We start from the raw sequence: 15468 nt of genomic DNA on the forward strand, positions 1-15468 counted from the left end.
ATGCTGCAGCTGGGGCCCCCCTCTGGGCCGGGGGGCCGCTGGCCTGGCCTCCTGCCCGTGCTCCTGGCTCTCTTGGGCACGGCCTGGGCAGAGGTGCTGCCACTCCAGCTGCGGGAGGATCAGGCTCCAGTGTCTGGAGGTAAGGGGTCCTGGGTCAGGAAAGGTGGAAGAGGTATGACCTCCGCAGAGGGGCGCGAGGGGGCTTCTGGAAGCTAGCTCCAGGCCTGAACCCTGGGCATGCTGGTGTGGTTTAAAGAGCGACACTTGGACAGTCTCGGGGCCCAGACAGATTGGGGAGGCTGGGCTGGGGCAGAGGAAGAATGAAGGGGTGTGGACCCAGGCTTGGGGGTCAAGAAGTAATATGGCCTGGAGTTTGCAGCTGGGGCCCTGGGAGGGACAAATTGGCCAAGAGGAGCCCCAGCCAGGGGACTGTTGCAAGCCCAGGGCTGGCCCCCTCCTCACATGCAACCTCCAGCCCCCATTCCCCTTACCTCGCCCATCTGGGCTCTCAGCCCAAGCAGTCCTGTCCACCTGTCCCCTCCCGCCCCGACTTCTCCCCGCGTCATCTCCCCATCCCTCTGCTCCAGATCCTTCTAGCACATGCATCACCCTCCCGTCCCGCCTCAGGTCTTGTTTCCTAAGGGCAGAATTGCATTCTCCTCTTAACATGGTGACCCCCACTTCATCACCCAGGAGACGGGCCCAGGTCCCGCCGCTGAGGTGGGCCTGACCGTGTCTCCCACCCCAGCCCTGAGCAGGAAGGAGAGTTTCCTGCTCCTCTCCCTGCACAACCGCCTGCGCAGCCGGGTGCACCCCCCTGCGGCCAACATGCAGAGAATGGTGAGTGCCCCGGCCTGGCTCACAGAGGGGGCGGCGGGAGGGGCAGCGCTGAAGAGGGCTCAGGAGGCCATGTGGGCACCAGGTGCCCCTCCACCTGGGCAGGGCAGAAGGTGCAGCCAGTCACCTTGCCCATAGTGGGGACCCAGCTTTGTTGCTGGGGGCTCCGCAGTTTCCTGCTTCTCAGAAGGGCAGTCCTTTGGCCTTTCCTCACATCCCATCCCCGTTGTCCCGGAGACCAGAGGCCCAGGAGGAGCTTCACAAAGGAGTCTCAGCGGGATGGAGGGGCTGGGGACCTCGAGGAGACCTGTGTGGAACCAGGACCCAGTGCTTCCTCATGGGTTTGTCTGGGTGGCTAGCAGGAGCCCCTCCACGTTCCTCGCTCATTCACTGGGGCTGGAGTAGGTGGGTTTCCTGTCACTCCTGATCGAGGCTTTGGGGTAGGAGGTGTCATCCTGGGGCCCAGAAACTCTGCCCCCATGGCGTGGGGCCCCAGCTGCCCCCGGCCATGTGAACGGCCAGGGAGCGAGGGCGGGACAGGCTGGGCGGGCAGGGTTCCTCATGGCTGCCTCCCACGGACTCCTCTGGGGCTGGCTGAGTGGCGGCGACCTTGGGAGCTCCTGGGCAGTTTCCCAGGAGGTGGAGGCAGACAGGCGGACAGGAGGGCGTCACTTCTCCCCCTCTCCCTGCTCTGCAGCGGCCCTGCCCCTCCTTCAGGCCCAGGTCCTGGCTCCTGCTCTGCCTCCCCACCCTCCCGGTCAGCAAAAGCCTTAGAAAACAGCATTCTGTAAAAGGTGCAGATGAAGTCCCCCCTCCGCCTCCCTCACAGTTGTGGCTTTGGCCCGGGGCACCCCTGCAGGCTTCTGGGGCTTTTGTCCAGTGGAGCCGAGGCCCTGGGGGTGGTTTGGGCTGCTGAGGGGCCCCAGCTCCAGGCTTCATCAGCAGTGAAATCACTATGGCTCCTGCCCAGGGCTCGCGGTGGGCCAGGCCCCTGAGCACAGCACTCGCCTCTCTGTGTCCATTTAATCCTCACAATAATCTTAGCCTATCCGGACCTTAGTGTCCCCATTTTACATAGAGGACGTTGAGTCTCATGGATATTAGGGGACTGCTGGAGGTCACGCAGCTGTAATGAGGCACTAGGCTGGCCAAGGGCATGGCGATGGGACCGTGCACATCATCCTGACTGCAGGGGGCCTTGTTTCAGAAGGGGGTGCTGCTGGGTGGAGGTGGGGTGGGGCTGGGGAAGGTCGGCTGGTGCCTGGGAAGGGCGAGCATGTTAGACCTGCTTGGGGACCTCTGCTCTCTGGCACCAGAGCGCCGGGCCCAGGAGGCCTCCAACGCCCGCACTGGTCCTTTTCCTGTTGGCACCGGACACACTCCAAGGCTGAGGGGGGTGGGGCGAAATGGCTGCCATGGCTTTTTGGCATCAAAGGGGAGATGAGAAGGAGAAGCTGAGCCTTTCTGACAATGGCCAGGGCCGGGTGTAGCTCAAGGCAAACACAGAGCCAGTGTAAAAGGTTGGGCGCTGCCCAGGGCTCACATTACCAGGTGGGAAAAACTGCTGCAGAAACCCCTCCCGTCGCCTGGGCTGGCACTACTCCCTCTGAGCACCTGTCCCCCTCGGATGGCGGTGCCACGGTCAGGGCCACAGGCTGCCCACACAGGGGTCCGGAGGATGGCGGCTCGAAGTCCTGCGGGGGGCAGGCCCTAGGTTGGGGATCCAGACAGCACCTGGGCTTTTCCCAATACACCTGGGAGAGCTCTGTGCAGGCCCTGCCTGACCCTCTCTGGCCCGGGTGAGGTGGATAAAACCCTGCCCAGAGCAGCCCGGCAGCCAAGTGGGATGCCTGGCCCAGGGCCCTCCTCTCTGCAGGACTGGCTGCCCGGGAACATGTGGGAGAGGGCAGGAGAGGGCCTCCTGCTGATGCCTCTGTTTGTACCTCCCCCAGGACTGGAGTGAGAACCTAGCCCGACAGGCTCAGGCCAGGGCGGCCCTCTGTGGCGGCCCAGCCCCAAGCCTGGTGTCCTCTCACCGGGCCACTTCACAGGTGGGCTGGAATGTGCAGCTGCTGCCTGTGGGCTCAGCGTCCTTTGTCCACGTGGTGGGCCTGTGGTTCGCAGAGGGCCAGCGGTACCACCACGCGGAGGCCGAGTGTGCCCACGGTGCCACCTGCGCCCACTACACGCAGGTGAGGCTGGGGTCCCGGCTCCGAGGCCCCAGCACGGTGGGGGTCAGCTCAGAATGGCTAGAGTCTGTCTTAAAATTAGCGGCCGATTTTCCTCCCATTTTTATGTTTTGGTTTTATTTTTTCAGCTTTAAATATGAAATGTTTCGAACATAATTCAAATAATGGGCTCCCGCTTACCCACTACTCAGAATTAGAAAACATTAACTGCATTTGTTTCTCATCTTTTTAAAACAGCAACAACATCTAAACTAAACTATAGCCCTTTTCCTGCCCTTTCTTGTTTCCTTCCCCACTGGTAACTTTCTTGAAGTCCCAGTGGATTGTTCCCAAGCATGTTTCCTTTGTTTTTCTTTCCATATATCTGGCATTGTTTAGGTGCTAAGGAAAACAACAAAAAACACAGGCAAAATCCCAAGCATGTTGTCATACCTTTACTGCATGTGAAAGTGTTTTTCTACCCTTTCTGCTCATGCAGGTGGGACAGGTGTTATTAACTCTTATGTGGTGCATTTGTGTTTATCACTCCAGACCATACTTGTAAGATTTACTTCTGTGATCCAGATACCAATGGGTGATTCACTGAGAATAAACTGAAATTTACAGGCATTTAGGTTATTTTTATGTGTTTGCTATTATAAATCATGCCGAAATGCACGTCTTAGTTCCAATCCTCTTGTGCGCATGCCCCTGAGTTTCACGAGGACACACCTAGGAAGGGGAATGGCTGGGTCACGGAGCACACGCGCCTGCAGGCCTGCGAGGCCCGACCAGCGCGATCGCGCCAACTGCACTCTTGCCACAAACCAGGGCCTTCCAACGGTATTTTTAAGTAAAGTTCATACATCACACAATTTTATCTATAAATAAGTATATATGTCTAAAAATGACTCTTTTTGCCCTGGCCGGGTAGTTCCATTGGTTAGAGCATCGTCCCAATACGCCAAGGCTGCAAATCCGATCGCTGGTCAGGGCACGTTCGAGAATCAACCAATGAATGCATAAATAAGTGGAACAACAAATTGATGTTTCTTTCTCTCTTCCTCCCTTCCTCTCTAAAATCAATAAATAACAATAAAAGATGACTTTTAAAAAAACATAATCACAATACCAACATTAATATGTATTTTAAAATGTTCATTCTTCCTTATCTTCCTACTTGAAGGTTTATCTATGCACCATATGTTTTTTTTTTCCTTAAGATTTTATTTATTTATTTTTAGACAGAGGGGAGGGAGGGAGAAAGTGAGAGAGAGAAACCTTGTGCACCCCCAACTGGGGACCTGTGCAACCCAGACACATGCCCTGACTGTGATCCAAACTGGTGACCTTATGGTTCACAGTCCAGTGCTCAATCCACTGGGCCACAACAGCCAGGGTGTGTCATATGCTATAACAGTTATTCAAATGCTAAAACAGTTGCTACTCCAAGTTCCCAGAATGCACCTGGTCTAGCCTCTTCCCTGGGACCCCTGGGATCTCTCCTATAATTTAGAACAAAAAGATGAATGCCAGGCACAGTAGTGGGGCCATAGAACCCTGCTCCAGCCCAACATTTGTTTTGATCAGCTACTGCTTGTTAAATATTTTGAGAATCTGCCTACTTTGCATGTCATTTGATGTGAAATAATGTGATGGCGGGGGGGTGTTGTTTCGGTTTTGTTCATTGCTAGATTTGGTTTCCTAAATATTATTTGACAGTGAAATTGTCTTCTGATTTTCTTTTCTCATACTGCTCTTACCTGGGTTATGGCAATGTCACACTGACCTCTAAAATGAGTTGGAAGCTTTGCTTCATTTTCTATTGCTATAACTCTTCTTTAAAACTATCTGTGCCTTGTTCTATTTTTTGGTTGGTTGTTTTGTGTGTGTGTGTGTATGCATAGATTGTTAATTACTGATTCAACTTTTAGAAATGGTCATAGATCATTCCAGATTTCCTTTGACCACTTGTTCTTAATTCCAACTTGTCATTGATTCTAAGTTTTGAATACCGTTAAAGATGCGTATCCCTTAACTTTTGCTGCACAATATACACTACCCCAAATTTAGTGTCTTACCATTCTGCAGGTGGGCAATTTGGGTTGGGATCAGCTGGGAGGTTTTTCTGGCCTTGGCTGGGCCCACTCATGCAACCGCAGCCAGCTGCTGGGTTGGCCAGAAGCTGCTGTCTAGCGTGGCCTGAACGGGCTCTTCTCTGCCCTGGGAGGGCTCTCCCTCTCCAGGAGGCTTGCTCACGTGGTGGCTTACGTAGGCTTTTATGAGAGTGGAAATTGCAGGGTCTCCCGAGGCCTAGGTTCAAAGCTGACTCAATATCCCCTCTGCTGTAAGCCATAGGGCCAGCCAGACTCAGGGCATGGGAGAGTCCTTCTATTGATGCAAAGGGCTGTGAAGCCACATTTAAAAGGCGGCTAAAGCGAGAAATGTGGCCGTTTCTGCAATCTGTCACAAGGCCTTTCACGTCCAAGTCTTTCTTTTGTGACTCTCCTCCACCCATTCACAATTTCCCCTTGACTTCTGGTATCTGCTAACCCTCACCCCTCTGCTCCCCACCCCGACCCAGAAAGCCTTGCTAGACTATTTCCACCCTATAGCCCTGCCCATCACAGCAGCTACTCCTGAGCGGGGGTGGGAGCTGTCTGCCTGCCTGGTTTGGGGCCAAAGCTATATCCTCCCTCCCCAGGTGAGCATCACCTGTGCTGCTGGCCCCTGATTGGCAGTGGGGGTGGCCCAGTAGGATTTCTGAGCCACTGTGTCTCCCACAGCTTGTGTGGGCCACCTCAAGCCAGCTGGGCTGTGGGCGACATCCCTGCTCTGGGGACCAGGCTGAGATGGAAGCCTTTGTGTGCGCCTACGCTCCTGGGTAAGCCCCACCATGCTGGGCTGTCGGGGCCGGTCTGGGGAGGGAGGGTGCATTCACCCAAGGAGAGATGCCCACCCACTCACCCAAAAGGGCTTGACCTCCTGGTCCACACCCTTGCGGGAGAGGGAAGAAAGGGGTCAAGAATCAGGTGCAGAGGTGGCAGCACCCATGATTCCGGCCACGCAGAATGTGGTCTCCTCAGATGCCCCTTTCTGGAAGCACCACCAGCTTGCAGGGAATTTCCCAGTGTTTGTTCAGAGGCACTCTTTTCTTTCCTAGGAAACCACCCCTGCCCCCCGCCATCTCACCCAGCTCCCTGGCACCCTGCCTGGGCCAGAAGGAGCTGAAGGGAGGGGTGGGGTGGGCAGTAGAGTTCGCCCCAGCCTGGCCCTTCCAGCCCCCTGGGGCTTGTTCTCACAGAGGCAACTGGGAGGTCAATGGGAAGACGATCGTCCCCTATAAGAAGGGCGCATGGTGTTCGCTCTGCACTGCCAGCGTCTCGGGCTGCTTCAAAGCCTGGGACCACGCAGGGGGGCTCTGTGGTAAGTGCCCACCTTGCCTGCCTCCTTCTGGGTGGTGGGCATATGGGAGCTCAGTCTGGTGATGAGATGAGGGGGCCGCATCCTGAGGGGCGCTGGGAGCCCGGGGCCTTTGCTCCAGGAAGGCACCTGCCAGGAGGAGTCCTCCTTTCAGAGCTTGCTCCTTCTCTGGACAGAGGTCCCCAGGAACCCATGTCGCATGAGCTGCCGGAACCACGGGCATCTCAACATCAGCACCTGCCACTGCCACTGTCCCCCTGGCTACACGGGTAGATACTGCCAAGGTGAGGAGCACCTGGGGTTCCAGATCACAACGGCGCCAGGGACCCAGGGAGTGGAGTCTAGGCCCAGCCCACAGCCCCCGGGGCTGCGGAGGGCCTGAGCCCAATGCACACACTCTCTCACATGCACACACTCATGGGGTGCCCCCAGGGGCTGCATTGCACCCCCTGAGTGAGTTTCGAGGGAGGACCAAGTGTGTTAGGGGCTCTGACACCTGTATGTGCTGGTCTGCCCACTGCGCATAGTCATTCAACAAGCTTCCCTGAGCACTGACTGCCAGACCCGGAGCTGTGCAGGGGACTCAAAATGGAATCAGATCGGCCCCATAGGCTGTGGGGTATTGGGAGGAAGACAGAACTAGGATTCAGAAGTCAATTCTTCTCCCACTGTCCCCTGACCCCAGCTCTGTAACCACAGGTAGATCACCCCCCAAACCCCAATTTGCTTCTTTCTACCACATGGTCAAAGCAAAGACGCCACATGTGACAGCAGCTGGAAGCCCAGTGGGCTCCATCCCTGAGGGGGGCGATCTCTCTGTGGTCGGCCAGTCCCTGCATGTCCAAAGGCTGTGAGGGGCGGCAGGGGGCCCGGGGCTGCGCTGAGCACTGTGTCTCCCTGGCCCGCCCTGGCAGTGCGGTGCAGCGTGCAGTGCGTGCACGGCCGGTTCCGGGAGGAGGAGTGCTCCTGTGTCTGTGACGTAGGCTACGGGGGAGCCCAGTGTGCCAGTGAGTCCTGACCCACAGCCCCCAAAAGCCGGGCCCCTCCCGGGACCCCCTCAATGGTGCGCTGGATCTGGCTCAGACCAGCTCATAGTTGCCCGTTGTGTATATCTCTTCCCAATTCCATGTTCAGTGGCATTGATAGTTTGATATGAGTCATGGTGTGGATATTTACACCACAGAAATTGGCAAATGCTATGAATCATAAACTTTTTTGTGTTTGAGGCAGAGAGCTGGTTGTTACACATTTACCAGCACACCGCTGACCCCGCCCACTCTCCAGCGGGTGGCACCTTGAGCTCAGCTCCCCAGCACAGTGGGCAGGGTTAACAATTCTGACAGGAGATCCCCACACACAAACTCGGGCTCCCCTCTCCCCAGCCAAGGTACACTTTCCCTTCCACACCTGTGACCTGAGGATCGACGGAGACTGCTTCATGGTGTCTTCGGAGGCAGACACCTATTACGGAGCCAAGATGAAATGCCAGGTGACAGGTGACCCCTGCCTTCGCAGGGGTCCCCCTAGGGTTTCAAGCAGGAGTCTTAATGGAGGGACCCTGGACTAAGAGACGGTTCCTTTGACGTCTTCTGACTCGATTCTCATCCTTAGCATCGTCACCCTTAGCATAAAGCAGGGGTCCACTCAGAGGCCCATAGAAACCACAAGGTCACTTAATGAACTGAAGGACCAGGGACAAGGCCCCACCCAAGCTCCATCTAAGGAGCTATCCTGACTCAGCTCCACCTGCGGGGAGCAAGCAGATTCAGGGAGGCCAGAACTCAGCATTTTTTAGGAGAACCAGAAATCCAGGTTTTCATTGGCATCTCTAGACTTACTAATGCCGACAGGCGACTCCGATGGATTTAAGGCACTGAGCAGGTACAACAAAATCCCTCCGATGGCAGGGCGCTGCCAGGCCAGACCCCTGTGCGGGGAGGGGCGGAAAAGGGCCCCCCACCCCGAGAGGCAGGAGGCTGTGGGGGGTGGTGACGACAGCGTAGCCACCACACCTGCTTGTTATCAGTGGCCACGGTGGGGCGGCAGGCGGGGCTGGCCGGAGACCTGGGCCCTGCCAGCGTGACCCAGAGTGGGGGTTGCAGGGGAAGGGCGGGGTCCTCGCCCAGATCGAGAGCCAGAAAGTACAAGACATCCTCGCCTTCTACCTGGGCCGCTTGGAGGCAAGCAACGAGGTAACCGACAGCGACTTTGAGACCAAGAACTTCTGGATCGGTGAGTGCGGGGGCTGGGATGCCCTGCAACGCCGCAGGAACCTGGGCTGGGGAAACCCAGAGCACCCACCAGCAGGCAGGGAGGGTGTGGTGCGGGCTGGGAGCCCAGAACGGGCCAGGCGTCAGGCTGGCCACCCCCTTCCCTGGGGAGAGGGCCGAAGCGAGAGAAAACGGCAGGGGGACTGAAGAGCAGGGAAGCGGGGTTGGGGGCTGGGACCCGACGGGCACCAGGCAGCAGGCCCAGGGCTCGGGGCCCTCCTTCTCGGGTCATGGGGCCACCCTGGCTGCCTCGCCCAGGGCTCACCTACAAGGCCGCTAAGGACGCCTTCCGCTGGTCCACCGGGGAGCACCAGTCCTTCGCCAGTTTTGCCTTTGGACAGCCTGACAACCAGGGGTGAGTCTGGGGTGCCCCTCCCCTGGGCCCACCTGCTCCCCTGGGCCTGCTCACTACGCCTTCAGGCGCCACTGGGGAGCCTCTGCCCGGCCTGCTGCCTGCCTGAGCCCTCTGAGGGCCTGGGCCTCCCCTGACACCCAGGTGCCCAGGAAGCCAGGGCCCAGCTGGGTGCTGAGGTGAGGCACATCCGGGCCTCCAGGTGTTCACACAAGAAAAAGGAACCCAAGAAGGTTTTATCCATCCACCTGCCCCACGGCCCCTTCCGTCTGTTATCCATTCCCCTTCCCGACCCCTGTGTATGAATATAGAGATTCCCGAATTCTGTAGCTATCCACTCGCCTGCATCCATTCACACAGCATCCACCCACCAGCCAGCCTGTACTCAGGGCCTTCTGGTTATGTGGTCCCGCCCTGGTCTTCAAAGTCACAGGAATGCCCAGGGCAGGGGGGGGCAGAGGTGGAGGTGGTCAGGCTGTGTGGCCACCAAGGACTTCAACTATCTCGCCCAACCCTCCCTCAGCCTCCATGATGGCAGCCAGGCCCGTGCCCTGGGCCCCCCTCCTAGAGGAAGTGAGCCGGGCTGAGCTCCCAGGCGCACCTCCCCCTGCTGGGAGGGAGGATCTGGGCCTGTGTTCCAGGTCCCCTCCCTACCCCCATTGGCTGTTGTGGCTGAGTGTTGGCCTAGGTAGGGGGTGTGCCAAGACCTCCCAGCACTTCCCCCACCCCAAGGAGAACCCCAGTGGTCTGGGGAGCAGGATGGGTGCCTGGGCTGGGTCTGGATCCCAGAAGCCCCATACACAGGATGCAGGCACTGAGGCCTCTTAGCTGTAGGGGGCCTGCTGGGACGGAGGATTTAAGCCTCTCCCAGGCTCCTAATAACGTCCCTCCTGAGCTCCCCACCTCTTGGCCCAGCAGGTTTGGCAACTGCGTGGAGCTGCAGGCCTCAGCAGCCTTCAACTGGAATGACCAACGCTGCAAAACCCGAAATCGCTACATCTGCCAGTTTGGTGAGGGCCCTCCATGGCTCCCCTCCTGTGGCCCTGTCCCCTGGGGTAGCTGCTGGCCCCATCTGGTCTGCCAGGACATCCAGATCACAGGCCTAGAGAGTGTCTGAGCGCACGGGGCCACTGAGAATGCCCGCTCAAGACGGGCCACTGAGATACCCTGAGAGGGAGGATGGGCCCAGCCTCACACAACGCAGCATCCGCACAGAGGCAGGACTGAAAGGACAGCCTGGCCGGGGATCTCTCCAAGGCCCCTTCCTCTTGTCACTAAAGTAGCTATTTGGGGACCTGTCGGGTTCCTCAGTGTTACCTGATTCTCTAGAACCCAGTGAACTCTGGTGGGGGATGCAGAGGTGAAGCCTAGTTGAGAACTGGCTCCCAGCAGCACATGCTGGGGGGTCGGAGCTACATGGGACCATGGCCAAGGGTATTTCTGGGTCAAGTGCAGCAGGGTCCCCATCCCAGGACTCCCTGGGCTGCCATCAACCCTCACTCTGTTCTGCTTCCTTCCCAGCTCAGGAGCACATTTCCCGGTGGGACCCAGGGCCCTGACACTCGACCATGCCTCTCCCTTGTCTCTCCCTGGGTGCACCGGCCCCCTGCTTGCCTGTCTGCCCATCTGTCTGGAACAAGGGCCAGGCCAGGACCTCAAGCCCAACATCCGAAGAGGTCCCAGACCTTGCAGGAGGTGGGGCAGGGCCAATAGGGAGGCTAGCATAGGGGAAGGGGAGCCTGGGGCCCCTCAGCCTGCTTTTGATTGGGGAGATGGGCCTTGATTAGGTGGCAAAACAAGAGCCAAGGCCAGGGATCAGATGAGACTGCTCCCCTCCATCTGGGCTGGATGCTCTGGGGCAGATGGAGAATCCTCGCAGCCCAGGATGCACTCCACAAAAGATTAAACTAAGTTATGAAGCAGCCAAACTCGTGAGTGCTTTTTTTGAAGGGGAATTCAGAAGAACCAGGATGGCCCTGGAAGACCGGGGAGTGCCTGAGGCTCAGAGGGTGCCATAGTTCCCTGCCCACCCGAGTCCCCTCCCTGCTCGCCCAGGGGACCCCGGCCACCCTCTGGATGTTTCCAGGCTCCATGTTCCTGAGCAATGCATAGACTTAGAAGCCTCATTTGCGTCCTTCATTTCTTGCTCCAGCTCCTCTCGCCACTGCCTCTGCTGGCTTTGTGTCCCATTCACACCCTCTGCCTTTGCTCTATCTGCCTGCTTCTCCTGTTCCTTCTTCCCTCGTGATTATCTGCCCGGGGGTCTGTTATGTCTCCCTCCTCTGCCTACGGTGGTGAGAGGATCCAGGCAGGCATGTCCTTACTGTCCGGAAGGTGCCACGGCGCACTTGCATACTGTCATGTGCCCACGTGGCGTGGCTTTGCTGGTTGGAGGGAGAAGTGTGGCCTGGGGCCGTGGGGTGGGGAGAAGTGTATCAATCACAATTCTTAGTTGCAACCGATAGAAACAGCTCTGGCTAGTCATGGCAGAGAAGGAATTTATCCTAAGGACAATGATTCAAAAACGAGCAAAGGACTTGAATAGTTAGTTCTCCAAAATGACACTCAAGTGCCCAACAAGCACATGAAAAGTGAGCAACATCGCTAGCCATTAGGAAATCCGGAGCAAACCGCAAGGCGATACCACCTCAAACTCATTAGGAAGGCTGTTTCCAAAGAAACAGCCAATAACAAGTGTTGATGAAAACGTGGACCAGCTGGCACCCTCATACACCGTTGGTGGGGATGTAACATGGTGCAGCCACTGTTAAAAAACAGTTTGGCAATTCCTCGAAAAGTTAAACACAACTGCCATATGATGCAGCAATTTCACTCATAAGGATGTACCCAAGAGAATTGAAAACAAGAATTTAAACAAGTTCCTATACACAAAGTTCATAGCAGCATTATTCACAATAGCCAAAAGGTAAAAACAACCCAAATGTCCACCAATGGATGAATGTGTAGGAAACCTGTGGTGTGTGCATGAAGTATTATCCAGCCATTAAAAGGAATGAAGTACTGATACATACCACAAGGTGGGTGAACCTTGAAGATGTTATTTTCAGTGAAAGAAACTAGTCACAAGAGGTCACATATTGTATGATTCCTTTTATATGAAATATTCAGGACAGGAAAACCCATTGAAATAAAATAGATTGGTGTTTGCCAGCAGCAGCAGGAGAATGGGGAATAGCTGCTTAACGGGTACAGGTTTTATCCTGGAATGATAAAAATGTTGTAGAACTTAAATAAATGTGGAACGTAGACCAATCGTAACTACGAACGTACTAAAAGCCACCACACTGATTGATTTCATGTTAGGAAAACTTCACCTCAACTTGAAAACTCAAAAAGGACAACGGTCAGTCACAGGACCCTCGGGGGAGTCAGAGAGCCAGGCTGGGCACCTATGCGGCCAGAAATAGTGGCCCAGATTCTGCCGAAAAGCCAGCCTGGGCGGACCCCTGCATCATGCTGCAGGCGCGGAACTGCAGAGTACACTCCAGCAGCGCCGACCCTGGGGCTGCCTTTAGGGCAGCCCGCCTCTGCTGGGGCCACCAGCGCTGGCAGCCCAGGGCCCCCGAGGCTCTGACGCCCCAGGCACCAGATTCCCATTCTGCTGCAGCCTTTCCCCTCAGCATCCCTGCCACTATCATATGTCCCTCATCAGTGTATTTCTCAATGTAATAGCAAAAGACATGGCTTCAGGGCCTCCTCAGGGTTTGCAGGTGGAGGTGGCAGTGAGCAGGTCCTACCTGGTGAATCCACGGCAATCTTCTTGTCCCGAGGCAAGTTAGCACAATGTTGTGGTTCTCCATGTTGGTCCTTGGACCAGTAGCATTGGCATCACCTGGGAACATGTTAGAGAAGCAAATTCTCAGCTGCCCCAAAGTTAGTTTTGTCCTGGGGAAACTCTGAAGATGAGACAGGCTATCCGGGTTTTAACAAGACCTCCAGATACTTCAAATGCAGGCTCTGGTTCGAGAACCATGGGTAGAGAGAGGCAGAGAGCTTGGGTCTAGAGTCATACCCCTTGAATTTGGGGCCAGGCTCTGCCACTTGCTAACTGTGTGACTTTGGGCAACTTAACATGGAGGGGGAACAGTTGTCTCAATTTGCCTGGAACCATTCCAGTTTTAGCATTCGAAGTCCCACATGTTGGTGTTACAGGAGAAACTCGGTTCTTCTTGCTGACACAGTAAAGAATTACAGATCAGTAAATCTATTAGCGTGCAAGCAGGGTTTATTAGTGATAGGTTCTCATGGAAGAGAACAGGCCTTGCTGAGGTGGGGGTGAAAGGCACAGGTTCCGGGCAAAGCAGGGCAAGGGGGTCAAGAGCACCAGGTCCTTTGTTCTAAGGACTTGTAGAGTTGGTGGGATGGGGGTGAAGATGTTACATATTGATTGATGCATAAAGGTGGTACCAGCTTTCCCAGGTGGATGTGACTACCAAACGTAGGTATGTGTGGGGGTCTGTGAGCCCAAATCCTTGTCTTGCTCCAGACTTTATTTGTTCCTCTTGTTGTAAAAGAGATACATGACAGGAGACAGTTAATTAAAGCTTGGGCAGCTACCCAAAGTTACTTATGGCTCTTTCTGTAGGCACTAGGGACTCCCTCTAAAACAGATAATGAACAGCGGTAGGCAATTAACCAAAGTTGTTTTATGGGCTTCTTCTTTGGGCTCCGGGGACCCCCTCCTCTTCCCCCGCCTAGACCTTGGGATGAATACACAGTTTCAAGGGTGTTCTTTCTCAGATAGTGGAAACGATACATAGAATTTCAAGGGCTTCCCTCTTCCAGGGCTAACGTAGTGTTTCTTGTGTTGTTGGAACACCTGGCAATGTTGTCGGACCAGGCTCAGGACGGCTGAGTTGACATGAGACATGTCTCTCTCCTCCTCCCTGCCTTGGTGTCCTACCTATCGTGCCTAACACTGGGAAACCCCTCCGTCCCAAGCAAACCAGGACAGTTGGTCCCCCTAACACAGCGGCGCACAACCTTTTTGGCACCAAAGACTGGTCCCCTGGAAGACAATATTTCCACAGACCCGGGTGGGGGGTGGGGGGTTTGGGGAGGAGTCAAGTGCATTGCATTCAAACTCACCTCCGGCTGTGCAGCCCCGTTCCTACAGCACCTCTCTGCCTTGTTTTCTGTGAGATGAGGATAATAAAACGAGTGAATATATTAAAGTATTTGGGACAGTGCCTGGTGAGACTGGTAAACACTGATGAATATTAGCTCAGCTAAGCTAGTGACCTAATTTTTTTATTCCTTCATCAACATTATACCATCTAAACTCCATTTGTTAACTAAATAAATTTTAAATAAGTACAGTGCTTGAAACTGCCTGGCGGACAGCAAATGCTCAGTAAGTCCTAGCTATTCTCATTCTCCTTATTATGATTAGCTATTAGCTCATATTATTTGGCCACAACTGAGTCCAAGTTTTAAGCAAGCATCAGCATGAACAATTAGAACCATCCTAGCTACTCAAATAAGCCACACAGAATCCTAAATATCAATATATTCAATCCCAAAAACATTATTTTCTTCCTTCCCCAGTGTCCACCCTCAGAACCCACTCCTGGATCACTTTCCGAGGTTTTTGCCAATATAAATGAGCAAAATCTCTCGGTTCTTTTGGTGATTCAATGCTCATCCCAGATTTGCAGTCATTGGCCCTCTGGGTCCTGCCGGGGTCTCACTTGTTGTTTCAGTCCAGAGAAAACACAGGGAGGTGGGGTAGGGCACGCCAGGGGACTCCTTCGGGGCGAGGTGGTTACAAGACCATTACAAGATTATTACTCGGGGAAATGCTTGCTGCTGGCCACGGGTGCACACGTGGGATGGGGGTGCGGGCGAGCGCAGGCTGCCTGAGGCCCAGCTCACCCGGGGCGCTGGCCTCCAGGCGGCCAGCTCAGGGAGCAGGGCGGCGGACGCTCACCAGGAGGGTGCTATGGGCCTGGGAGTGGTGCCCAGGCCACCCACCCACAGCCACCAACCGCCCTGCAGCCCAGCCACTAACGACAAGGGGGGTTGAGAAGGGCCCTGGATGCCTGGGGTGTGGGTCTGACAAAGGGCTAGTGAGTGCCTGCCCCCAGGCCCTTCAGGATGACCAAGGGAGGCTCCGTGGGGGAGGGGGACAAACTAAGTCCTCCACATCTTCCCACAGAGACCAGCAAGCATGTGAAGCCACCTGATGGTGTCACTTTATAACCACTGATCATGCTTTAAGTTTGGCCTACTCTCTCACCCTTGCAGTTGCAAGTTACAAAAATTCCCTGGTTTTCTAACCATGCCTTGAGCTGAGAATTTGGACTTCAAGCTTGTCTTTTTTTTTCCTTTAAGCCACATAGTGCCACTAGCATAAACACCCTGCCCAGTGGCCCTTGACTTCAGGGTTATCTTTATA

At 55.4% G+C, this 15468-nt stretch overlaps 1 protein-coding gene across 1 annotated transcript; it reads left to right on the top strand.

Annotated features, from left to right (window-relative positions):
• CLEC18C (C-type lectin domain family 18 member C) lies at window positions 1-10609 on the top strand. The gene is made up of 12 exons (XM_054579021.1): window positions 1-139; window positions 749-840; window positions 2790-3029; window positions 5792-5889; window positions 6310-6431; window positions 6605-6712; window positions 7343-7435; window positions 7811-7917; window positions 8531-8660; window positions 8957-9053; window positions 9969-10060; window positions 10572-10609. The coding sequence occupies exons 1-12, from the start codon at window positions 1-3 to the stop codon at window positions 10607-10609; spliced, it is 1356 nt and encodes a 451-aa protein (XP_054434996.1).
• Window positions 10610-15468: the final 4859 nt, after the last annotated feature.

Source organism: Pteronotus mesoamericanus, unplaced genomic scaffold, assembly GCF_021234165.1.
Source record: "Pteronotus mesoamericanus isolate MK-2021 breed Mesoamerican mustached bat unplaced genomic scaffold, CSHL_Meso_final contig_52, whole genome shotgun sequence".
Classification (NCBI taxonomy): Eukaryota; Metazoa; Chordata; class Mammalia; order Chiroptera; family Mormoopidae; genus Pteronotus; species Pteronotus mesoamericanus.

Coding starts and splice junctions, on each gene's coding strand:
- CLEC18C (XM_054579021.1), top strand. CDS start 1: ATGCTGCAGCTGGGGCCCCCCTCTGGGCCGGGGGGCCGCTGGCCTGGC. Junction 140..748: donor TCAGGCTCCAGTGTCTGGAG/GTAAGGGGTCCT, acceptor CTCCCACCCCAG/CCCTGAGCAGGAAGGAGAGT. Junction 10,061..10,571: donor TCGCTACATCTGCCAGTTTG/GTGAGGGCCCTC, acceptor CTTCCTTCCCAG/CTCAGGAGCACATTTCCCGG.